This window comes from Heteronotia binoei, chromosome 6, assembly GCF_032191835.1.
Source record: "Heteronotia binoei isolate CCM8104 ecotype False Entrance Well chromosome 6, APGP_CSIRO_Hbin_v1, whole genome shotgun sequence".
Lineage (NCBI taxonomy): Eukaryota > Metazoa > Chordata > Lepidosauria > Squamata > Gekkonidae > Heteronotia > Heteronotia binoei.
Genome location: NC_083228.1, coordinates 83162698 through 83189803, shown reverse-complemented (window position 1 = coordinate 83189803; position 27106 = coordinate 83162698). Strand labels below are relative to the sequence as shown.

At 42.2% G+C, this 27106-nt stretch overlaps 1 protein-coding gene across 1 annotated transcript; it reads right to left on the bottom strand.

The window, feature by feature from the left end:
- Positions 1-1593: 1593 nt before the first annotated feature.
- AGXT (alanine--glyoxylate aminotransferase) lies at positions 1594-25993 on the bottom strand. Its single transcript, XM_060241974.1, has 11 exons — positions 25574-25993; positions 23037-23229; positions 20811-20875; positions 20522-20622; positions 10428-10498; positions 9473-9557; positions 8265-8360; positions 7644-7713; positions 3274-3369; positions 2311-2439; positions 1594-1848 (listed from the first exon to the last, which is right to left on the bottom strand). Exons 1-11 carry the CDS (start codon positions 25820-25822, stop codon positions 1741-1743), a joined length of 1263 nt encoding a protein of 420 aa, XP_060097957.1. The 5' UTR covers positions 25823-25993; the 3' UTR covers positions 1594-1740.
- Between the last annotated feature and the right edge of the window lie 1113 nt (positions 25994-27106).

The following is a 27106-nucleotide window of genomic DNA, read 5'->3' as shown; positions in this document are numbered from 1 at the left end:
GGAATAGGTGGAACAAGAGTATATTTTGGAGCAATCTCCTTTATTCTTGAATTGGTTCAGGACTGTTGAAATAATTCATTCTTCTTTGGCAGTGCTTCTACTAGGTAAGGGTCACATTCTCCTTCAACCTTCTTGTAAAACATTTGTTTCAGTCCCTAAAGGTATGAGTCACCACAATGTAGAATATAGCTTTATCTAAAGCTACTGTCAGCTGGGTTTGATTTTCTTTAGGCTTTCAGTGAATAGGCTGAAGACTGACAAGTCATAGAGTGAAAATTGCTTATGGTGTGTCCGTGACAGTTTTCTGGAGAACAATGGTGTATGCATGACACAGGAAATAATGACTCTGATACTTCAGCTCTGTGACTATGACTTCAGTGTTTCTTCATCAGTCTCTCTAAATGAGGATATAGATGCTGACTGGTATTGAAAACACGAACGTTTTGACACTGTGCAGCTCTTGCCCCAGTCAGCATTCTACTGCAAGTTCTCTAAAGTGTGTGAATTATGTGTAAGCCATTGGTCTCTAGTTTCCCTAGCATCATCAGAGTTCAAATACCTGCTGCACATTCCATTAAAAAATAGCTTGGAGGCTGTCCTTTACCTCACTCCAGTGATCCTGTTGGGTTTACAGGAAGTCATCCAAGGAGTGGGAGGTGGCAGAAGGTACAGTGGGAAAACTTGGGTGATTCTTGCATATTTGGATATGTTTGTGACCAACGGTTTTGCACAGAAAGTCTGGAGTGAGCCCTGTTTATCTTTCCCCATCCAACTGCTGGTATTGACAGAAGACTTGCTAGGGTGTGGGTAAAAGATGTGTTCAGGGTATGATTGTACAGAAGCATGTAGTAAGTTGCTGGAATGAACACCTCCTTCTAGCTGCTACTCCAAGGCAAAAGAGGTAAGAACAAATCTCAGCACCATAGTATGGCCAGAGGCAAAAATCCTTGTGGGAAAGATTTGAATGTTTTCTGTTAGATCTGTATTGAGCTACTGAAGCTACCTGCCCAAATAAAAGCTGATTTAAGGTGTCCTGAGTTAAGGGAAGGGGTTTAAACTCCTCCCCTCCTGGAGTTGGGTCGCAGTTGCAGTGCAAGCCCAGGTTTAAACTTTAAACCCATTCCATCCCCTCCCTGGAGTTGAGTGTCCCTGGAATCAAGCTTTAAAGTTTAAGTCCCTTTCCTTCTCTCTGGAGTCATGCTGCCTCCTGACTCCGGGAGGGGAGGGGTTTAAAGTCTAAATCACTTCATTCACCGAGTCTGCTCTGCACAAGTTATTGAAATTCTCCATTATACCCTATGGGGACAGTCCCCATAGGGTATATTAGAGCTGAATATATTTGGGTTTCCCGAATACTAACCCAAATACTAGTACAATACTAATACTGGTATTTGAGAATCCCAAATATTTTCGGGTCCCAAACACCCAAATCAAAATAATAACAATTTTTTCCCTTGCACACTTCTAGGATTGCCATGTCAGTTGTAAGCTATGGTCACACCACAGTTAATGAAAGATTAAAACAGATCTGAGGAGTATTCTTGAGTGATTTGAGGAGTATTCTTGTGTGATCTTTTTACAAGACTTAGAAAATCAGTTTTGTTGCTTGTTTAATGTAGTTTTTCTCTTCTGCACAGAAGATATCAATTATTAGTGCTGTGAACTGTGGTGGAATGGAATAAATGCTTGATGATATAGCACTAAGTGCACTGGATGAGAATAGAGATAAAGGTGGAGGTCTCACAGTTTGTTCTTCAAACAGTGTTGAAAGGCATCTTCCAGGGCATGAAGAACTCTGTCAACATTGAATTTAGTGCAGTTGTAGCCCATCAGTCCTATTCGAAAAACCTGACAAGAGAAATATACAAAAGTGGAATTGTAAATGTTCTGCAAATTATTCTCTTGAGAACCCTCTGGGGTGTGCACATCAAAAAAATTCAGCTCAATTTTGGATCTTTTTGGAGGGAGGGTATTCTTTTCATCTCAAATTTTGGGGACTCCTTACAATTTCTGGATATTCTTTCATTTGGCATGTCTTTCATTTGGATATTCTTTGGTGGCATTTCAGAGATATACAATCAGATCTCATGATGTTTTGATGTATAATACCAATAATTGGGGCTTAAATTGGAACAGCAATGCTTGAGGGAAGGGGTGGGGTCATTATTCTGAAACATCTTCTGACCTAAATGCCCTAGGGGAAGAGGGTTGATCGCCTCTGATCCACTAGGCTTTAATATGCAACAAACAATAAATCATGAAAGCAGGTGTCATACAATTTTTTTGTTTTTGTCCCCATGATTTATTTACCTTGCCTGCTGAGGGGCCCAGGCCTCCTGAAACTTCAATCCTATGATTTTTCATGATGTATTCAGTGATTTCCTTCCAGTCATATCCTTTAGGTACAGAAATAGTGGTGATTGTGGGAAGCCTTGCCTCCTGAAACATGAAAATAATGTGTCAAAGAGTTGTGTAAAAAATTGTGTGCTCTCTAGGAATTGTGGTAAACTGCACCATCCATGTGAAAGGTGTTTCTTTCTAGCCATCACACCCAACCATACAGGTGTCCCCACCTTCAGATGTTCTTCCTTGCTTGGGTAAGATCTCTGACTTGAAAAATAACACTTGGCTGATTTGTAATAGAGTCTGTTGACCAAAATGTCCAGTAGGCTGGTCAACAAAATGCAATGTATAGCTAGAGGCAGATGATAATTTTTAATATTTAAAAGTGAGTCCAGAGAATTTTCACTTTCCATCATGAATACTCACTACCTGTCCCACTAGTCAAATAGATTTGCAGATTTTTTTTAAAATCTCTTTACTAGAGCTGAAACTAGGAAAAATGTCATAATAGGAACAGCTCTCCCTCTTGCAAATTACTGTTACGCTTTAGCCAGACTAAACTATAAGAAAAGGTGATAGTATATTTTAATAGTATCTGCCTCAGATGCAGAAGGTAACATGTGCAATACCTGGTTTGTCAAGTTAATCAAATAGTAGGTGATATAAAAGGCCTCCACCTGAGACCTTGGAGAACTGCGGCCAATCAGTAGACAGTGTTGCCCTTGATAAACCAAAGAGTTTACTTCCTGTGTTTCTATGAGCTTCTGCCTGCCTCTGATACTGACTTCTCCTTGTCCCATTATTTCCTCTTAACTGATGGCACCTAGAGCTTTAACTCATTTGTTCTTGGTCATTTGTTAGGAAGATCGTCATTTTTTCATTTACCCTCCCCAGACCTTGCACATGAGATTGTAGGTTGACCACTCATACCGGTTCCTTTACAAAGAGTTGAAGACCTAGTTTCTTCAGCCCTTCACACAGATACAAACTAGTCTCCTTGTGATGCTTCCAGAAGTTCTCAAGTCCCTGTGTGGAAAATAAAAGCATCTCATCATATTTTAAATTAAATAGTGACAATTTTTATCTTTAGAAATGTCAAAGTTTGGAACCAGGACGAAGACTGACTTTAACAAGTATTTTACCAGTTGGTAGCTGATGAATTTCTGTGAAATTAGTAAGACACACACTTCAGTTTTCACATCATAAAAAATATTTTCAACAATGCATCCTGCTTGCCAAATAAGGGTTGCCTATGCTATTCTCATAGTGAATCAGCCTTCAAGATTCCTTATTCTGCTTCCAGCTGAAGAAACAAGTATCCTTCAGTCTTTGGGATGCATAGCTGGGCTTAAGCCTGTATTGTTTTGGTTTTGACACCATCTGTAAGGCTAAGGCAGGGGTGTCAAACTCATGAGCGCCAGATCTGACATAAATGAGACCTTGTCGGGCCCAGGCCATGTGTATCATAAATGCCAGGTAGTGGAGTTATAAACTTTATAAAGGACACAAACACAATGTTTTTTTTTTACTTAAAATAAGTAAAACTTGTGATTTATTGACATTCTTTAAAGAAATTTCATGGTCAGTGCTCTGTGCCCAAGGGACCCAAGAGAAATATGAAATGGCTAGACATTGTGAGCTTTTGTACATGTTGCTTTTTGTGCTGGTCAAGAAGATGTGAAGGCACCATGACATGAAACTATAGTCTTCTCCGGAAAAATAGCTGCAGTGCCTATCAGGCAGTGCAAAGAATAGGAAGACAGCAATGTTTAGTGGTCACTATCTGGGAAGCCTGTGTTCAAAATCCTGCAGTCTACAAAGGAAATGTGCTGGATACACACTCCCAACTGAATCCACCTCACTGGCTTGTTATTCCTCATCTAAATAGTTTACATTGTTTTCCTGCTGAGAAAGACTGGATCATGAGGTAATGAATACAGTGAAAAGGTGGAAGGAACCCACTTGGACCCAGGAGAGCGCTGGCAAAATGAGCTTAATAACACATACATACACATTACAGTAAGGCAAAAAGCTCTTACCTTGAATAAAACTGTGTTGGTTTTAAAGGTGCTTTCTGTGTTTCTCCCATGGAATTGAGGCAGTCAAGCAAAGCGGCTTCTGGCTATTTACTTCTCCCTCCCTCTTTTCAAAGGGAGGAGGAGCCTCAGCCAATGGAGGAGCTTAGCTCCGTAGCTCTGCTGAGTGGAGAGAGTCTTGTACCCCAGGCTCTCTCAATTGCACAGCAGAGCTAAAGAGCCAAGCTCCTCTATTGGCTGAGGCTCCTCTTCTCTCCTTCCTTGGGGAAAAGGGAGTGGGGGAGAGGGAAAGAGTGAGAAGCTGCTTTGTTTGGCTGCATTGCATGGAGAAATACAAAAAGCACTGGGACAAAGGAAGAAGAGAAGATTGGATTTATATTCTACCCTTCACTACCCAAAGGAGTCTTAGAGTGGCTTATAATCTCTTTTCCCTTCCCCTCCCCACAACAGACGCCCTGTGAAGTAGGTGGAGCTGAAAGAGCTCTAACAGAAACTGCTCTTGAGAGGAACAGCTCTGTGAGAACTCGTGACTGACTCAAGGTCACATCAGGCACATGTGAAGAAGTGGGGAATCAAACCCAGTTCTCCCAGATAAGAGTGTGCACACTCATCATCATCATCATCACATTTTATTTGTATCCCGCCCTCCCCGCCGAAGCAGGCTCAGGGCGGCTAACAGGAAGAATTCAATACATACATTGTATAATATAACATTTTAACTACAATTAATTAAAATCCATTAAAATTCTAAAAACAATAAAATTAATATTTTTGTGCTATTACCCAGATGGCAAGTTTTATTTAGCAGTTCTACTCAGTGAAGGCCATTCGGAACAGGATGGTCTTACAGGCCCTGTGGAACTGTTCAAAGTCCCGCAGGGCCCGCATCTCTTCTGGAAGCTGATTCCACAGCTGTGGAGCCATGACAGAGAAAGCCCGAGTACGGGTCCTCTGGAGTTTTGCCTCTTTTGGCCCGGGGATAGTCAGCAGGTTCTTCCCTGCTGACCTCAGTGCTCTCTGGGGTTCATGCGGGGAGAGACGGTCCCTAAGGTAGCCAGGTCCTTGGCCATATAGGGCTTTAAAGGTAATGACCAGCATTTTGTAACGAATCCGGTATATAACTGGCAGCCAGTGCAGTTCACGCAGCCCCGGCTGTATGTGCTCCCACTTTGGGAGCCCCAGCAGCAATCTAGCAGCCGCGTTCCGCACTAGCTGCAGCTTCCGGGTTCGGCACAGAGGCAGCCCCATGTAGAGGGCATTACAGTAATCTAATCTCGAGGTGACCGTTGCATGGATCACTGTTGCCAGGTCCCGACGCCCTAGGAAGGGAGCCAACTGCCTCGCCCGCCTCAGGTGAAAAAAGGCTGATTTGGCAGTGGCTGCTATCTGGGCCTCCGTTGATAATGAAGGCTCCAGTAGAACTCCCAGGCGCTTGACCCGGCACGCCACTTTCAGTGGTGCCCCGTCAAAAACCGGGAGAGGTATTTTCCCTCCCAGAGTGCCCCGACCCAGGCAAAGGACCTCTGTCTTCGCTGGATTCAATTTCAGTCTCAACCAACTCAGTCTCAACCAAGTTGCCACAGCCTGCAGTGCCAGGTCCAAATTCTCTGGGACACAGCCAGGCCGGCCATCCATTAGCAGATAGAGCTGGGTGTCATCTGCATACTGGTGACACCCAAGCCCATACCTCCTGGCAATCTGGGCAAGGGGGCGCATATAGATATTAAATAGCATCGGCGATAGGACTGCTCCCTGAGGCACCCCACAATGTAGTGTGTGTCTCTGGGAGAGCTCACCCCTGATTGCCACCCTTTGTCCCCAATCCTCGAGGAAGGAGGAGAGCCACTATAGGGCCAACCCCCCAACCCCACTTAACCACTACACCAAACTGGCTCTCTAGAGGGAGAAGGAAGCAATGGTTACTTGTTCACAGGCCACATACAAGCCCCGTGGAGGCTGGATCAGGCCCATAGGTTGCACATTTGACACCCTTGGGCTAAGTTGCCTCATGCTTGACAACAAACATTTGCAACAATTGCACTGCTGTCACACTAATTTTCTCTAGTTAAAATGTATGAAGGGTGAATGTATATTATACCCAAGGGCATTTTTATCTGTAGCTAGCCATTTGTAGCTGATCCATGTTCACTGCACCTTAAACTTGCACCTGCCCATTACACTTCGCAAATTTACTGTGAGCAAGCGTCAATATAATGCTTTTGTTGTAAACATCAGAGTTCCACAGTCACAAATTAATCTTAATTTCTATTTTTAACTATACTGTTGAAGTAAGTGATATTTTTAGATCAAATCAAGCCTGAACTCTCCCTGGAAGCTAAAGTGATCAAACTATTGTTCTTTGGTAATGTCATGAAAAGACAAGACTCACTGGAAATGACAACAATTCTAGGAAAAGTTGAAGTCAGCAGGAAAAGAGGAAGACCAAGCACAAGAGGGAATTGATCAATAGGGATGGGCAGAAACTGGCTCATGAGTCAAAACATGGCATGGACTTCGGCCAGTTTGAAGCTCCAGAACAGATGTTTGGGGAAGGCACTTTCCCCAAACATTTACTAGACTTCGGTTTGTTTGGCTATTCAGGGCCAGCCATTTAAACCTAACAGTGGAGTGGCACAGGGTTGGCTGCTAACCTGACTGGCAGCCATTGAAGCATTTGGTTTTGCTTCGCTCCCTTTGAAGGAGGGAAAGCAAAACAAAAGGGTTAAATGGCTGGCAGATCCCCACCCCCTTTCTCCCAGCTGCAGCAAGCTGTGGCTTGGAGAAAGGGAGAACCAAGCTTTCCAGATCAGTTCAGAAAGGGCCCATTTTGGGTCGGTTCAGTTCAGGGTTCAATTTGTGGGCTGCCCCATACTGCCTTTAGGTTTGCATCCATCCCTGCTGATCAGTCAAGGAAGCCATGGCCCCCTGTTTGCAAGACCTGAACAACGCTGTTATTGATAGGACATTTTGGAGGTCATTAATTCATAGCATTGCCATAGGTTAGAGGCAAGTTGATGGCACTCAACACACTTAAATAGATCTTTAGTCCTGGTTCAGCCCTGTCCTCAAACTGATTTTCTACATTAGAATCATAGACTTACAGACTCATAGATTTGGTTTCTATGATTCTAGTATAGAATGTCAGTTTGGGGATAGGGCTGAAGCAGGATTAAAGGTCTAGTGCGGAACTGGTCACAGTGTTATGTCAACAATCTTTTTTTTTTAACCTATTCCACTCCTCTTTGATAGCCTGTGGTGACTGACCTGTTCTGCAAGAATTGCTAATCCCTCTCGTAGGCCAAAGAATGTGTTGATAGGTGCAGTATGATGGTACCTGTAAAAATGTATGCAACACAAGGGAGAGATGCTCAGTATACATAAACTGGATTGTCTAAACATTTTATAACATGTTATGGGACAACCACGTGATAGCATTGTGATAATGTTTATTTATGGCTAGGGACTCATAACAAATTGTGGACTATTCATTGTTCCTTCTGGCTTTAAAATGTCTTGAGTCTGAAAGTACAGATTATGCCAAGCTGTATGGTTCTGAATCTCTCTTTCCCACCCACCCCGCCACACACACTCATCAGTGTTGAGTGTGAAGTAAATTTGGGTATTCTGTCTGAAAGCAGGAGCAAGTTGGCTGGAAGGGCTGCGTAACACTTTCTTCTCCTGCCATTTCTTTAAAATCTGACTCCCTCTGCCCAATTTGCTTTTTTCATGCATAGTGAGGATTTAGCTTTAAGGTTCAAGTGGTGGATGGCACTGCAGTATTGTAAGGGTTTGGTAGCAGTTTTGCAGGCCTTCCATTTTCTGGAAACCAGGTAGCTGCTTTACTGTTTAGAAAGGAAGACAATGCTACAGGATAAGCCCTCTTGCCTTATTAGGCTGTCATCACAACCCCAGTATTTAGACAGTTCTTCCATATCCAGGTAGAAGGAAGTTGGTTTCGTCTTCCTGTTGTGAATCTTCTTCCTGATAATGTGAAAAATATTGAGCATTTCAGAAAATCTATTTATGGCCTTTCTGACAGCAGCCCAAGTATAAATTCTAGACATCACACTTTATTTTCACTCTGATGGCATGAGGTTAGGGGACACTATTCTACATGACAAGGGTCAATTCTGAAAATGGAACTGAGTAGGAAATAAATTTGCAAGTACTTGTAGACTTGGCTGTAAATAACCCTGATTAGATACTGGAGTTAGCACACTTAACAATGATGGGAAAGCTGCTAACTGTGGAGCCTATGGTGGGCCTGAATATTTTATTGGGGATATAATGCTTCTTGCACACACTCACATGAACATTTAAATACAAAATGAGGACCTATTTCACAAATTTCCAGCACCCTTTGCTTTTTTTCCCTCAGAGCACAGTGCATTGGAAGCGGAACCATAGACTGAACTGAGAAATCACAGCCAAGCATAGTTAATAGACAAAAGTTGTTACAAGTGACAAAGTTGGAAACTGACTTGAGTCGAAGCCAGGGATGCCAATTTCTCTGACCCTACAGGCACTTCTGGAATTTTTGAGGGCAGGGAGCGGGTACCTCCACAGAATGGCTATTGTGGGATCTAGGGCCAATCACAAAATGGTTGCCAATGGGCACTGGGCTACCAGGGCTTTATCACAGGATGCTGGGAGGTTGCAAGCCAAGCATCCTACAATGATAGATGCAACCAATTCTGAATAATGCTCCTTGTGGATAACCTGGATTCTTCTGAACCAGCTTCTGTACTGAAGAGGTAGAAGAAACCCAGAACTAGATATTTGTTTTGGGCCACTGGTGTCACACTGGGGGTCGTTGGTCTAAGCAATGTGTTAGCAATGTTTTGGAAATTCCTTGGGATTTTAAGAAGTCATACTGAATCCTGTTTAATAAAAACAAGCAGCAGGCTGTAGATCTCTCTACAACATGGCCAGTTCTACAGAACTGGATTTTTTAAATTATTATTTAGATGGAGGTACTTATTTAGTACAATAGACCTCCTGTTCATTTTCTTTTATGTTCACTATTTTTCCTATAAGGTACTTTGAATCCATCATGCTGTTGAGAATGAGGCATGTCAAAAATCTAGCCATACCTGGCTCTCGTGCTGAAAGAGATGGGAGAAGCACCAGGAGGAGCATTTAAGACTTTCTGGGAACCAGAGTACAGAATGTCAATTCCTGTGTGTTCAAAGGGGGAGGAGGGACATGTTAGAGTTCCTAACATTGGAAGAAGTTTATTACTTGATGATAACCAAAAGCTAGTCTGGTGATCTGTCCAGTTCTTCAGTATGATCATTTAATACTGTGCTGCTACTTTAGTTGTTTTGTAAGGTAGCAGAGCTAGAGACCAGTTTCAAGAATCATTTGGGTAAGTTATTGTCTTGTCTCCACAATGGTAGTTTGGGTAAATTATTATCTTGTCACCACAATGACCTGGGCTGGCTTAAGACATGCTTAGGCACTAAGCTATGTCAGATTTAAGATACTCCCTAGCATCTTTGGAAAGTTTGGTAAACTTAACATTAACCTTAAAAGTCTAAAACTTTAAAATTACATTTGGGTGGCATGTCCATTCTATAAATTTAAACTGATATAACTTTCATTCTTTCAACAAAAGCCTAGGAATTGTTCTGAGACAGAGACTAGGAATTTCTGATACCACCTCACAAAGCTGAGTCCCAGAATTCTTTTGGGAGGGATCTGTGTCAGCAAAACTGGTCAATTCAAAATAAATACATAGGGTACACGCAGCTGGTGTGGAATACTATACAACCTGCATACCAGGCTTATATGATATGAGATACCATAGGAACACAGTATCTCTTCTAATGAGTTTTTCATTTCCTTGCTGGTGCTACTTAAAAGGTAATTGAACCCAGTCCCAAATAGAGCTTCAGTCTCCTGGCATGGACCTTTACTGAGGATGCTTAGACTAGCAAGTCGTCTTTGGAATCTCAGAAGTCAATACACTCCATTTTGTATAGGCCTGTACAATTAAAAATGGAAACACAATCTTGTTATAATGGTGGATTCCTATGTATTGCCTACCTTGTCGGTCCATGAAAACTGGAGTACCCCCTAGCGATGCTACAGCATCCACTAGCAGCAAACAATTATGTCTAAAATGAAACAAGAAAGAATATAGGCTGCATATTATGTGTTATTCTATTATTTTTTCCTGTGTAGGTTGTTTAAAAATCAAACAGAGCATGCAGCAAGTGAATAGGAAGAGCGGCTGCTTAGCCCTTTCCTTTCCACTAGCTTTTCACTTCAAAATTCTTGTCGGATGGCTTTCTCATTGCTGGGAGGCAGATATACACAGGATCCTCCTCTCTCCCCAGCTGGTAAAAAAGCTGCTAGACAAAGGTAATTTTGAGTTGCCATATGCCAGATATATCTTTCCAACATTCTGCCTTATAACCTGCCCAAGCAGTTGGAATTTTTTTTAAGGTAGAAAAGCAGTTCTGAGCCCTAGCAAGGATAAAATCCACCTACTCTGTATGTGTCTTTTCTCTGAGCCTGATGGTAACTTATAATATGCAGAAATAAAAGCCAAATTATATATGCAGTATTTGTATCATGACACCAAATTTACACAGGGCTATTAAACAGTCTATTACACCGGGCTATTTAAAACTCTGAACATCGAAGCACAGAAATACAACCTGCGCTATAATTTGTCAATTTTAAAAAGTCCCAGTAAAAGAGCTCTCCCTTTACAAGTCTTTTAAAAAACAAAATAGAAAGGAGCCCTTAACTTTTCTTCATACAAGGTCTTTCACTATGTTGGCCTAGTTAGTTATTGCTTGGGCTTGAGCAGCAGCAGCAGAAAAAAATAGTCTATGGAACGGAATGCAGAGCAGATACCAGTTAGATAAGCACAACTGGTGCCCAGGTATATACAGGCCTTCAGTTAGGGGGGTCTTGAGTTTCAGTGGCCTGATAGATAGGTAGCAGCACCTTTAACTGAGCCTGGAAGGCAACCAATGAAGATGCTATGAAGTAGCTGTTAACTGTGGAAAGTGACTAGTGCTTGATAGCTTCTGGATTCCAGGACAGCTCCAGGTAGAGTTTGTTACAGTAGTCTAGAGGGTACAATGGTGGGGCAGGTAAGAAAAGTGAAGATAAAGCAAGATGGCCAACTAGAGGTCAAATGACCAGAGTGGAAAATGCGCATGCCAGAAGTGTCTAAGAGAAACACAGTGTGGAGATATTTCTATGCCAATGCCAGGAGCCCCTGACCCAAAATGGGGGAGGTGGAATGCTTCGTTTTTAGGGAAAACAGATATAGTGAACATAACAAAACCTGGTGGAAGGGAGAAAACCAATGAGATACAGTTATCACTGGGTATGAACTCTATAGGAATGACAGGGAAGGATGTACTCAAGGAAGTGTGGCTATGTACTTCAAGGATGGTGATCTTGAAATGGAAAATGAAATCCAGGAGGCATCCAAAGGAGAGGTAATTATAGGTGACTTTAACTAACCTAATATTGATTGGATAAATGCATGTTCCAGTCATGCCAAAGAGGTAAAATTTATTGATACCCTAAATATTTTTGCTCTAGAGGAAGGGTGGCCAAACTTACTTAACATAAGAGCCACATAGAAATAAACATCAGATGTTTGAGAGTCGCATGACATGAACGTCAGATGTTTGAGACCCGGGAAGGAGGGAGGCAAATAGAGAGGAAGAGTTGGCTTGAATTGGAAAATAAACAAATGCCTTCTTAAGACCAGCCAACAGGGTGGTGGGAGCTTCAAGAGTCACACAGTATGTATGAAAGAGCCACATGTGGCTCCCGAGCCACAGTTTGGCCACCCCTGCTCTAGAGCAACTGGTCATGGAACTGACCAAAGGGGAAAATAACCACAGTGATGCTGCCCAGGAATTAGTGTGAGATGTAGAGGGGGCTAAACCAATTGGAAATAGTGATCACAGTGGCATCAAATTTAATTTATGTGTATGTGGAAAAGTGCCAGAAAACTCCAACACAGTCATGATATCTGACTTCAAAACAGCAAACCTCTAGAATGAGAAATCTGGTAAAAAAAAAAGTTGAAAGGAACATTCAAGTGAATCAAATCTCTTTAAAAGTTACAGATCACTTAGCTTAATGTCTGTTCCAGGTAAACTGATGGAAAGCATTATTGAAGATAAAATTGCCAAGTCTATAGAAGAGGAGCTCTGCTGAATATTGAGGTTACTCAAAACCTCAATCCTAGAGGCTCAGTTAGAATGTATACCACAGGTTAGGAAAGATAGTACAAAGGGTGAGGTGAAAAGGTGGAAAAGGCTTCCTTCAAAAACTGGAGGAGGCAAACAAAAACCAACACAAAATGCACAAAGAAAATGCAATCAGACAACTAGGGATGCAAAAAAAAAAAAGATTTTGAGGAATGTATTGCTAAAAGCATTTAAAAAACCAACAACAAAGAATTCTAGGGGGAGGTACTTGTGAGTTTCCTGCATTGTGCAGGGGGTTGGACTAGATGACCCTGGAAGCCCCTTCCAACTCTATGATTCTAAGTGCTTTAGTAAGCTGACTAGGCAATGCATGCACTTATCCATTCAAAGATAAAAGTATGGCTCCAGAAGTTTAGAAGTATGGTATACATTTGTGAAAATAAGGCCGAAGTCAATTGTTTGCTACATTTACAAAAATATATATAGCCAATGCTGTAGCTTCCTTCAGCAAAGGCTTTTTCATTTGTTTATAGACTCAAAAACCGAGCTACCAGCCCAACCCTCCCAGTACAGGAAATGGGCTAGGCCAGGGGTGGCCAACAGTAGCTCTCCAGATGTTTTTTGCCTACAACTCCCATCAGCCCCAGCCAGCATGGCTGATGGCTGGGGCTGATGGGAGTTGTAGGCAAAAAACATCTGGAGAGTTACCATTGGCACCCCTAGGCTAGGCAAACAGTTGGACTATTGGGTGACAATGGATTCAAAAGAGTATTAAAGGAGGATAACACAATTGCTGAAAAGCTAAATGACTTCTCATCCATTTTCACTGCTGAAGATATAAGGCAAATATCTGTTCCTGAATGAAAACTCTGCAGAATAGGCACCAGCTTAAACCAATAGCCCAAAAACTGGCTGCAGCAAACATTCGCTACAAGTGGTCGCCATCTGGCAGACTCATTGTCCATCACCAAGGGAAAACCTGGACTATCGAAGACCCCGACGCTGGCTTGTATCTACTGCAAACACTTAACCTAGATGTTCCGATGGAGCTGGATCGCAAGTCACAGAAGCGCAAATGGACCTTTGCATCGCCACCTAAGGATCGCAAAATCTCGGCCCGCACTCCTGAGCTAGCTCGTGATCCAGACCCTATGCAAGTTCTGCAACCAGCGACTTCTTCATAAACCTGTGTCATTCCATCGCCCTTTCTTGAAGAAAGGCATTCTATGCTTCACATTATCGGAGGGAGGGTGGGGGAGAGAGGGCAACATGGGGCCGCACTCTCCAGCTCCCAACAATGGTGGGGATATGTAGTGGTTGGGTACGAGGTCCCCTGTCCCGGGTAGTTCCCTGGGACCCACAGGTTTTCCCTGTTTGTTTGTTTCTAGTTGTACTGTTTAATCTGTTTGGGAATGGGTCTGTTCCCCCACGCTCACCTTTGCGAATTGCCCATTATTGTTATTTGTTTGTGAGGGAAACAGTAAAGGGGGGAGGGGGGGAAGCAGATTACATTCGCTGGCACTATCTTTTTTCTGTTGCTAGGCACTCTGGTTACTGTTGGATTTGCTGTTCGGGTATGCCATCTGCTGGACAACAAGTGAAATTGCAAGATTTTTTACTGACATGTGTTATATTCTACTGTTTTTCCTCTAGTTTTCTATGGTTAGGCATGACTTTATCGCTATTGGACTGTTTTAGAGATAATTTACCCTTGTTTCTTCGCCTTACAGGCTTGTCTTTTGGGATATGGGACCCTCTGCTTTCAGGCCTGTTACCCTTCTGTTGGTCTGGTCTGATAAATTGGCATAAGACTTCACAACAATTGGGCCCGGCCTCTGTATCTCCACACCTCCTAGTGCTCCATCATACTGTTGCTATGAATGTACTCCTCTTTATCGCATTACATGTATTCCTATGCTCACAGCCCTGCCGAGTTAGTGCAAGGCTTTGCACTATACTCTTTCATTATAGCTTCCGCTTTTTGCCTCCACACTACTTTTTTCTTGTTTTTTGCCCCCAAGGGAGGGCTTTCCACACTATCTGTCCACATAGACTCCAATGGCTCCAGACCTGAAAATTCTCTCGTTAAACTGCCGGGGGCTCAATAGCAAAATTAAATCCAGACGTATTCTTTCAAGTCTAAGAAGGGGGGCTTTAGATATCGTCTTTTTGCAAGAGACCCACTTGAGAAATGATACTAACCTCATGTTCCACTCCCCTTACTTTCCCATAACCTTCACTGCCTCAGGCTCATCTCATGCTCGGGGAGTTGCTATTTTACTTTCACGCTCCCTCCAATTCTCTTGTCAGGCTTCGGAAGGAGATGACCGTGGTAGATATCTATTTGTTAAGGGCAGACTCAATGAGGAACTTATAACCCTAGCCGCCATATATGCACCCAATTCGGGGCAATTAGACTTCACTCGTGAGGTGATGTCTAAATTAAAAGTCTTTCAAGAAGGCCCTTTAATCATCGGTGCTGATCTTAACTTCCTAATGGACACCCAACTGGATAAAAAATCAAACCGCACATCTCTTCACCCCCCTCTTAATCGGCCTTCTTCACCCACGGGCCTGCAAAAAATCATGCTAGACATGGGGCTTACAGATGCCTGGAGATTCCTCCACCAAAATGAGCGGGATTTTACGTACTTTTCATCACAACACCAAACCCACACGCGCATTGATTTCATCTTTCTTTCTAACTCTCTTTGTAATGCCCTTATAGATGCGTCTATTGAACCAAAACTTTGGTCTGATCATGCCCCAGTTCTTTGTTCCCTAAAGCCAATGGAGCAATATGACCGTAGCTTCTCCTGGAGACTAGATAATCACCTTCTGTTGGATAAAGAATTCTCTGGTCAAATCGAATGCGAAATTAAAGAATTTTTTAGACATAATCTTTCTGATGATCTCCCTCTTCAAACGATCTGGGACGCGTGTAAAGCTGTCTTGCGAGGCAAGATCATTGCATTAACTGCTGCGCGAAAGAAAAAAAGACAGTGTCTTATTAACACTCTGACTGCCACAATTAGAGACCTTGAGCTTCAGCATAAGCAGACGTGTAACAAAAAAATCTACCTTCATCTACAAGAAGAAAGGAAACGGCTGGAAGCTTTGGAAACGCAGGGTATCAAACGCAATTTATTATTCACTAAACAGGCTTATTGCTTCAGAGGCCCTAAATTCCAAAGGCTCTTGGCATGGAAAGCCAAGCATCAAGCCGCTAATTTAAATGTAAAGGGTCTTAGAGACCGCAACGGTACTTTATGCACTTCCTCAAAATCCATTTTGAAAGTCTTTAAGCAATTTTACTCCTCCCTATACCAATCCAAAAACCCATCCTCAGAATCGATCTCTACCTTCTTTCAATCTATCAACTCTCTCCCCACAATACTAGAACCTCATAGAAGCTATCTAGACCATCCCATAGATGAACTGGAACTTGCTGAAGCCATTAAATCCTTGCGTACAAATAAATCCCCGGGCCTTGATGGTTTCACCTCTGAATTTTACAAAGCCCATGGCCCCTCACTTTCCCCATATTTATTGTCCCTCTTTAACCATATCCTGGATACTGGCTCTACTCCACAGTCGTGGAACCTTGCCAAGATTATTGTTTTGCACAAGAAGGGAAGGAATGAATTAGACCCTACATCCTACCGACCGATATCCCTCCTCAATACTGACTACAAGCTTTTTGCTAGTATCTTAACTAAACGGATAAATAGCTTTATAGCAAGTTATATCGCTCCAGATCAGTCAGGCTTCATTCCTAATCGTGACCTAACCGACGTCACCCAAAAACCGCTGAATTTAATTCACCACTGCAAATCTAAGGCCATCCGTGATGCCTGCATCTTATCTATAGACATAGAGAAGGCCTTCGACTCGGTTGAGCCTCTGTATCTCCACTCCCTACTTGAGAGAATGAATTTTGGTCCCAAATTTCGTAATCTTATAGACTCCTTCTATCTCTCCCCTTCAGCCCTGCTACGGATTAATAATCTTAACTCTGACATCTTTACATTGTCCAGAGGTACTCGCCAAGGGTGCCCTCTTTCACCTCTCCTATTCGCCCTTGCAATTGAGCCCCTTGCTATTAAAATTAGGGATGACTCTCGAATTTATGGCGTCCCGGTAATGTCTAAAGCTTTTAAGCTAAGCCTCTTCGCAGACGATATAACTCTATACCTTACCAGTCCTTCCTCATCGCTCCCTGCAATCCACTCTCACTTGTCTGATTTTGCTGCAGCTTCTGGCCTCACTATAAATTTTGATAAATCCCTTCTACATCCCATTTCTTTATCCTCTGCTTCTATCGCCTTTATCAGAAAACACTATAGATACAAATGGGTCACAAAATCTTGGAAGCATCTCGGAGTTCACATCCCTCTAAATTTTGATACCCTTTCTTCCATCAACCAGACTGAAATCTCTGACTCTATCAACTCCCTTCTAACCCTCTCTGACAAAAAATTTTTCACTTTATTGGAACGCATTTATCTAGTAAAATCTTTGATCTTACCTAAGATAGTGTTTTATTTACGCGCTGTCCCTTTATGTATCCCGGCCCCTTTGCTACATAAATGGCAGGCTCAAGTGAACGGATTTGTATGGCAACACCGGAAACCAAGGCTCAACTTTGCGTCTTGCAGGCGATCTATGTCGATGGGAGGCTTAGCGGTCCCTGACATCTCCAGATATCACGATGCTATCATTCTCTCTACCTTGATAAAATATTACAGGCCTTCCTATGTGGCGGACTGGAAGCTGATTGAAAATTCTTATCTCAAGACCTCTTCTTTTCAGGAGGAGCTCTGGGGTGTCTCTAGACGAGTTAAATCTTCTCTTTCCTCGAATCCCTTTCTAGCTTCTCTCCTACAAGTTTGGCGCAAACACTGCAATCTGCTAGCCCCTCCAACTTCCCCCTTAGCCACATTTGTCGGCCAACCCTGGTTTACTCCAGGTTTGTATAAAAACTCTTTCTCAAAATGGAGACAATTGCGGCTGACTCGCTTTGTTGATGTCCTCTCCAAGGGGATACTGAAAGATAAAGTGACCTTAGAGGCAAACTCTGAAATTCGACTTCCTTGGTTTGAATACATGCAACTCAGACATTTATTAGATACTCATCTCTTTAGCCCTCCCTTGCGGATTCATCTTGGTGATTTTGAAAAAATTTTGTTTAATGACTCAGCCCCTATTAAAGGTTTGATATCGAAAATTTACAAACTGCTACTTCACTCCATTGACACAAAACCACACTCCTATCAAGGGGCCTGGCACCGAGATCTGGGTACCGAGCTAACCAAAGAGCAGTGGCAGACTATTTGGAGTTCTTCCATATATAAAACGAAGGCAATGAACGTGCAACTTCAAGCCATTAAAGTTCTCACGCGCTGGTATAAGACCCCGGTGCAATTATCACACTCCTTCTCTACTTCGCCCCTCTGTTTTAAGAACTGCGGCCAGAGAGGCACATTCTTTCACTCCTGGTGGCTCTGCCCCGTTATACAAAGCTTTTGGAGGCTAATTTACCAAGAAGTACATGCCCTCACCTCATACTCCCCACCTTTCACGCCGGAGTACGCTCTCCTGAACCTTGTAGGCACCTCACGCATTCCTGAGCACGCGGAGGAACTAATTTCACATATGTTCGTGGCAGCTAAATTTGCAATTGCCCTGGTTTGGAAGCAACAAACTCCTCCCTCGAGACAGGCATGGTGGCTGAAACTATGGGATTATTTTGTTTTAGATAAGCTCACCTATGACTTAGATCCTCGTTGCTCCTCCCAGACCGCTTCCTCGGACTTCGTGTGTAAATGGCGTCCCTTTATTGATAGTCTCAAAAGACAGCAGAAACCCTAATGACTCACACCATGCTATATTAATGTCATGCCAACTACTGTTGTAATTAGTTTTTTAATGGTTAACATTGTATGTATCCACTTCCTCACTATATATTGGTATATGCTATGCATCTGCTGATGTACTACCACCTTTGTACCTTGAACTTTATACCAATAAAGCTTTTATATTTAAAAAAAAAATTTTTTCAGGAGGGGAGGATGTGGAGCTTAGGCAAATAGTGGTGACAAGGGAGGAAGTTCTAGAATCACCAGGAGCAGATGGTATCCATCCTAGAGTTCTTCAATAACTCAAATGTGAAATTGCTGATCTTCTAACTAATATATACGAGTCCCTACAATCAGCCTGTGTACCAGAGAACTAGAGACTGGCCAATATAACTCCCATTTTTTAAAAAAAGGATCCAGGGGGGATCCAGGAAATTACAGATCACTTAGCTTAATGTCTGTTCCAGGTAAACTGATGGAAAGCATTATTAAAGATAAAATTGCCAAGCCTATAGAAGAGGAGCTCTGCTGAATAAAAACCAACTTGGCTTCTGCAAAGGTAAGTTCTGTCTCATTAACCTCCTTTAAAAGTGTAAATAAGCATGTGGACAGGAATCAGCTACTAGACAGCATTTGTTTGGACTTCCAGAAGGTTTCTGACAAAGTCCCTCACCAAAGACATCCAAGAAAACTTCAGAGTCAGGAGATAAGAGGACAAGATGATTCTCCATTAGTGATTAAATTGGCAATTGGCTAAAAAAACAGGGAGCAGAAGGTAGAAACGGCTTTTTTTGTAGACTTATTTGCAAACTAGGCCACACCCTTTAACATCACCGCTGTATCACAAGGGGCTTTTTTGTTTTAAAAAAAGACCCAGCAGGAACTAATTTGCATCTCAAACCACATCCCTGACACCAAGTCAGCTGGAACTGCGTTCCTGCTCAAAAAAAGCCTTGGGTAGAAATAAATCGTCAGTTCTCTAAATGAAGAGATGGGAGCAGTGAGGTCCTTCAGAGATCTGTTTTGGGACTGGTGCTTGTCAACTTGTTTAAAAATGACCTGGAGTTAGGATGTTGTGAGGTGGCCAAATTTGCAGATGACACCAACTTATTTAGAGTAGTTAGGACAATAGAAGATTGTGAAGAACTCAAAAAAACCTTGTCAGACTGGGAGAATGGGCATTAAAATGGCAAATGAGATTCAATGTGAGCAAGTAAACTGATACATATTGGGGCTTCAGGTATACACTGATGGGATCTGAGCTGGTAGCAACAACCAAAAAAGAAACCTGAGGATGGTAGTGTATAGTTCAATGGAAATACTGGCCCACTATGTGGTTGCTGTGAAAAAAGCAAATTCTGTGCTGGCCATAATTAGAAAAAAAAAATAGAGAATAATACTGCAGCTATCGTACCACCCTTATACTAATCTGTGATGAGAATACTGTGTACAGTTCTGGTCACTGCTCCTGAAGAAGGCTATTGTAGACCCTGAAAAGGTGCAAAAAAGAGCAACCAGAATGATCAAGGGGTAGAGCAGCTACCCTGTGAGGATCAGTTAAAATGCTTAGGACTGTTTAACCAAAAAATAGGTGAGAAAGGGGAGACATGATAGAGGTTTATAAAGAGTGGATAGGGAGAAACTGTTCTCCTTCCATAATACGAGAACCTGGGGTAACGGTAACCCATTGGCCTCCAACTTGGAAGGCTTCAAAAGCAGAGTGGACGCATTCATGGAGGGCTGGATTATTAATGTCTCCCAATCATGATGGATATCTATTTCCTCCAGTACCAGACGTGGTGTCTACCAGAGGGATATCTACTCTCTCTAGAAACAGAGTTTTCTCTCTGAGTTGTAAAACCAGTTCTATCTGGTGTAATGGAACTGTTCCTAGGCTTTGCCAGGATTTTGAGCTCCATCTTGCTAGTCCATCTTCATAACAGTTGAGCTCTGTCTTCCCATCATATGTTACAGCTTCACATGAAAGTGTGGGCTACAGCATACACAGTAACCTAATCAACTTATAGTTTGAGTTGACTGCCTGATTCTGGATAACCTGTTGCAACTGAAGTCTGACCTCTGTGGTCCTACTGACCTGTGACAAAGTTCTCCAAGGCCATCTAATGGCTGAACCACTCCAGTAGATGATTCTCCATGAGTGATGAAAAACAAAATTGGAGTGTGCTGCACCAAGCTCTGTAACAGACAACCAAGGGGAGAAATCATGTACTTGAAAAGGAGTCAAGAGAGATATATTCCTAACTGGTATCTCCTAGGAACAGTTTCTTCTAACTACCTGCACAAGGATTGTAGGGGAAACCATGTTTCATGAATAGTAAGAATGCTTTTTATTTACTTGGAATGTGATTTGCCAAAAAACTCACCCTCTCTATTTCTTCTAGAGTAAAATACTCTCCAGGGGCTTTTACAAGTTGGTAAACATCTGCACCTACAAGGTGACAAATGACAAATTGTATTATTTGAATATCACACTGTGAATGAGAAGAAGAGAAAAAACTGCTCATAATTCCTGGGGAATATTATTAAATAGAAATTCACCAAAATTCCATCAGGACCCTCTCAGGACAGGTAACATGGGTTTCATTGCTTACCGCAGCCATGAACGATTCCCTTACAGTACTATTCTACACAGAGCTACACCCTTGGACTTTAGGAGGGCACTATTAAGTTGTCTAGTGTCTTGTATGCATGAAAACAATGACCATATATGACCCCTTTTAATGGTCTGAAACAGAACAGTTGAAATAGACCAAGATGCACATCTAGCATTCAGATACACATGCAGTATTGTGGCTAATAAGGACTTGAAACCGTAACATAAGTTTCTTGGAGAAAGTTACCATTTAAGTACAGGTTGACTTGCCCGCTTCAATACATCAAAATCCAACAAAATAACTCGTTTAAATATTTTTATCCCATTTCTCCACAGCATTGTGCTTGAGGTGGCTTAAAAACGCAAGAATTAAAACAATATATAAAACAGAAACCACTTAAACATTCACAGAAACTAAAATTAGTTGTACACCTTTAAGAACTATAGGAATACATTGATCTTCAGCCTGTGAAACATGGTGAATCAACTCATAATGTAAAAGAGAGAGTCCAATTTCCAGTCCTGGAGGAAGACTATATAAACACAGCTCTTATTCTGATTTTGTAGCAGATCACAACCAGTTCCATTAAGGCCACAGCATTTTTTCCTGTTTGAAATGAGTCATGTATTAACTTTAGTACATAACAGCAGCCTGTCAAAGTCCACTCAGGTCCCATGGGAAACTGCACAGTAGGCTAAAATTGAATGGGAATGCCACTGCTAATCATTAAATCTGTTATTTCTTAAGGCAAAGAAATGTTGGATGGAAGGCAAGAATAGGAGAAAAGTGTTCATGGCTATTTTACAGGGGATCTTGGGTTAGCTATTTGCAACAGAAACAATGGTGAATAACATGCTGAGGGTGGGCTGGGTGGGGGTAGGCCCCAGCCCCCAGCCCCATTTGCTATTGACCAGGGGTGACTGGGCGTGCTGTTAGAGGGGTCACACGGACCTACTCAGGCCTTGTCAGTGGCAGCCCCCAATTTCCAGAGTGGGGTGCCACAGGCAGAAGTTCAATGATGCTGCAGTGGGTGGCGCTGGAGAAGGGGGCAGGGGAGGGGGCTACACATGTGATTTCCAGCTTGCTCAATTAATACAGGGTTGCTATGTCACAGCGGGGTGGACGTAGACACCGATTGGCCTGGCTATGCCACGTGGTGTGAGTCAGTAAGGTCATTTCCTGGAGGAGGTGCTTAATTAATTAACTATGCAGGGTTGCTAGGTCACAGCGGGGTGGACGTAGACGCTGATTGGCCTGGCTATGCAATGTGGTGTGAGTCAGTAAGGTCATTTCCTGGAGGAGGTGCTTAATTAATTAAATATGCGGGGTAGTTACGTCATGGTGGGGCATAGATGGCGATTGGCGAGGGCTAGGTCACGTGGGGGTGGGGTCATGATCCGGGTGACGTCATTGGGGTCATGACCCTGATGACGCAGTTTTCGGTGATGTCAGCAGAAGTGACGTCACTGGCCACGCCCCTTCATTAATCATGCAAGGGTTGACACAGCTTCCGGTGACATCACCAGAAGTGACATCACTGGCCACGCCCCTTCATTAAAAATGCAAGGGTTGCCACAGCTTCTGATGCCATCGCCGGAAGGGACGTCACTGGCCACACCCCCTTCATTAAAATGCATGGGGGGGTATTTACTACTTCCTTCTTCCAGTTAAAAAGTCAAAAGAAAAAGAATGCTTAAAATAAACCCTTTGTGTAAACTTGTAGTACCCTATTTTATTTTCAAGAGTAGTATGAAGTGCAAACCAGGAGAGGCTGTACTGGAGCACTTGGCAGTTCTTAAAGAAGCAGCAAAATGCTCTACTTTACATGTGAAGGGATCACTGAACATATACCTTGAGTTACTGCAACTGTTGCACAGTGACAGACCCTAGTCAAGATGGAATGGCATGGCTATGAGAGAAAATATGTGAGTTTCACAACTTCTACTTATAACAACATTGGTGCTGCTGCTGACTATAGATTAGGTCCATACATACCAAGCCGCTTAGCAATGTCAGTTGCTCGTTCGCCCCAAAATCCATTCACAGCGATCAGCACTTTGTCTTTATGCTCCACTATGTTCAGGAAGGCAGCTTCCATGGCACAGTGGCCAGTACCACTGACAGCCAGTGTGAGTGGGTTTTGTGTCTGGAATGCATACTGGATTCCTAGCTTGATCTCATCCATTATCTGAGGGCAAGAAGCAAAGACATTCAGTGTTTTAAAAAGCCTTTTGAAAGTTAGCAGCTGAACTGTATTTTTATCCATGATTCCTGAAAGCTATATACACTGGCAAAAAGGATAATGGTGTTGCATATCTACAAAGGGTATGTATTCACTATCATAGATACTAGCCTGAAGAGGCTGAGCTGAGGCAGAATGCAATTTGGAAGTGTTGCAACAGTGTAGTGCCCGCTGAAACTGAGTTCCTGCACTTGGGTTTTAAATTTCCTTACAGCACAAGACATGTTGATAGTCTGTTTCTATGGCAGCACTGCCTCCTCATATATCTCCCAGTTTGCTGGTTGAGATTCTCTTATCAATACCTTATCTCTTTGCGCCCACCTGCAAACCTAAGGTGGGCACCTTGCCTGCATAACGCCTTCCCTCTTGAGGTTGCCTGGTGCCTGCTTTCCTTCAGGCACCAAGTCCAAAATATTTTTCTTTACCCAGGCTTTTAACTAAGGGGTTCTGTCTCTTTCAGCTCTTTTATGGTGTCTTCTAGCTCAAGGATTGTTTTATCTGCCATTTAAACAGCTGTGTTTCATGTACTTTTCTGTTCTGGCTTGCTTTTGTTGGCATATTATAGTGATTGAATTGTTTTATTGATATTTTTGTACTGGTACAATCTGCTTTTATTGTCTGCTTGGTTTTATTGTATTGTTGTGAGTCACTTTGAGAACATCCAGAGAGGCAGGATACAAAACAATCATGTTGCTTGATACAATTAGAAATTAACTGATGTGTCCATTTTTGTTACTTTTTGATTTCACATGTTTCCATTTTAGTTATTTTTGTTGGTCATTCTTGACATATTATGCCATTTATGTGCAATTGATAATAATGTTAAAAATGTGTTAATTTTAACAAGAAAAATAATTTGAGGAATAAGAAACTGGTACAATAATAAAGACTCAGAGGTTCATTTTTCCCAAGACAGAAACAAAACTGATAAGGGGATATTTGTACTGAACACCGTTTTTGTTTGTTTTTTAACCAAAGTGACACTTTACAAAATTTGGTCTTCCTTGTGAGAGATTTATTTATATTTATTTTATCAAATTTGTATCCCACTCTTCCCTAACGGGCTCAGGGTGGCTAAAAACAACAAATTAAATCACAAACATTAAAAACAAAACACATAATAAAATCATTCATACAATTTACAATCCTAAAACCAAGATGTGCATTTCTAATTTCTCGGATGTTCTTGTTTCAGTTATAAAATTCAGTGGAATTGTCGGTGCTGTGGAGTAATAGCTACCTCCCTTCAACCGTTAAGAGCAAGTTTAAATAATTTGGTCTTACAGCCCTGCAAAACTGTGGCAGGTCCCACAGGGTCCTGATGCCTTCGGAGAGGGTGTTCCACAAAGCAGGGGCTATTACTGAGAACACTCTGGCTCTAGTGCTGGACAGTCGAGCCTCTTTCGGTCTGGGGATCTTAAGGTGGTTTTGGGACCGTGAATGGAGTGCTCTCTGGGGCACATATGGGGAGAGGCGGTCCCAAAGGTAGGCAGGTCCCAGGCCATATAGGATATGGGAAGGGTCCAAATTCTGTGAGCCTGTATGTGTATAAGAGCTCCCGGCATACAAATTTAAGATGGCATTCCCATATTCTTCTGGCTTTGGGACAGATTAAGCATAAGGGAGAGCAGCTCTCATTATATCGTGTTTATGTGCTGGGATCAGTCTGACCAGCATTAACAATTATTTTACTGGACTGAAACAGCTGAAAATAATATAACCTTGACTGATGGGCATTGAAATTAAAATCACAAGAAATAAACAGTAATAAATGTAATACATTTTTAAAGAGTTACATATCAGTGGATCATATTCCAAGGAACTGCTAATTGTACACTATACTGTTGTCTGATTAGGTGTGCTTTTAGCATATGAAAGCTTACATTGTGTATAAAACTTTGTTGGTCTTAAAGGTGCTACCAGACTCCAACTTTGTTCTATCTACAGCTCATGTTGGTTCACCTAAATCAAGGATGAAACATCAAGAAAATAATCCCATGTATAAGGAAGAAAATCCAGATACTGACTCAACAATGGACTTGTTCCTGATTTGATCAGTAAATACAATGAATAGAGAACTGTTGCTGTTGAGTCTAGATTGCATTTCTTGGTCAACTGGATGAATAAAAATGTATAAAGAAAAAGAACTATGGGCTAAAACTCAACTAAGTTGCCTTTTTGAGTGACGTCTGAAGGCATGGGAGCAAACAGCTGAGAGAGTAGTACAGAAAAGCTTACATAGGAAACTTTCATCAGGAGCCTCAGGAGAAATTGAGATTGTAGCCCTTACCTGGATCATCTCTTTGTGGACATGTCCTATGAGCTGTTGACCACCTGCAGACAAGATCCGTGGGGGGCAATTGGAGGGCCCAGGGCCCAGCAATAGCCTGTCTGGGATAGACAGTGGCTTTAATAGAGTTCCAGGGGGTGGCATCAGATGTTTTTGAGAAGACATGGTGCGACAAAACCTAGTCAAAAGCAGAGGCAGCTGAACATGAGCCCAACCTGCTGCCTGCAATACTAGGAATGAACTGCCCATCCCTGACTTTTAATAGATGGCTTGTAGGGCAAGAAAAACAAACAGATTGTTGATATGATAAACCGTGGGTCACTTCCCTCAAGTTTCCCTCCTCTTCTAAAAAAAAATTCTAGTGAATCAGTGGCTATTGAACTGGTTCTTGCTCTGTCACAAGCACCCAAGGGCCAATCAATAACACAAGTTCCAGTCCTTTTCATCTGAGAATTCCACAGCTGTTAGGCACTGAGATTGTCAACATTACATAGTCTTTCTGCTAATGACATTCCTCCTCATTCTTTGGATATGTTTGTCTAGGGTCTTCAAAAGTTGTTTCCTTCGCAGATTGGTGAGAAGGAGTAGAATAGAACCATTCTGCAAGAGTCCAGTTACATCTTGAACCAATGAACTCAATTTAGATTCAATAAATTCTACATGAGTTTTATTCTTCATTGCAGTGGTTAAGGGTCCATCTGTTAAGTGATCCTTGTTAATAGCTAGCTAACAATAGCAAATCCTACATTAATAGAGTATGCTAATAAATAACTACCCTTGTCTCCTTTTTCCTGCCTGGTTATTGTTATTCCAGACCCTGATAAAATTCACTCCGTCTTGTCCCAAAGAAATAGAAGCTTGCCCTTTGTATTATTGCAGGAATTTATACTTCCATTCTTCCCCTTCATTCTTTTTAAAATTGTGTTTGCTGCTGTTTCTGAATAATCAAATTTCAGTTCTTATCTGTCCATCCTATGTCCATTGCACATTCTATTATCTGAGCCTAAATAATAAAGTAGGCATTAATTTACAATAGTGTGGAGCAAAAATTAATAAATAGAAAGGGGGTACAAAACAATCAGTTTTAAAATATTTTTATATAACTAGAGAAAATCCACTATGATTCTATGCTCTGTGGCCCAAGACTTTCTCTTTCCCCTCACTTTCCACCTCTTAGCTATGCTGTAAGAGTACCTTGTGGCTGGGTAAGAAAGTGATCCTTAAAGGGTTAAAGGGGGGAAATGACATAAGAACATAAGAGAAGCCATGTTGGATCAGGCCAATGGCCCATCCAGTCCAACACTCTGTGTCACACAGTGGCCAAAAAAAAGGAGGTTCACAAGTGGAGCTAGAAGCCCTTCCACTTTGCCTACCCCCAGCACCAAGAATACAGAGCATCACTGTCCCAGACAGTTCCAATAATATGCTGTGGCTAATAGCCACTCATGGACCTCTGCTCCATATTTTTATCCAAACCGCTCTTAAAGCTGGCTATGCTTGTAGCCGCCACTACGTCCTGTGGCAGTGAATTTC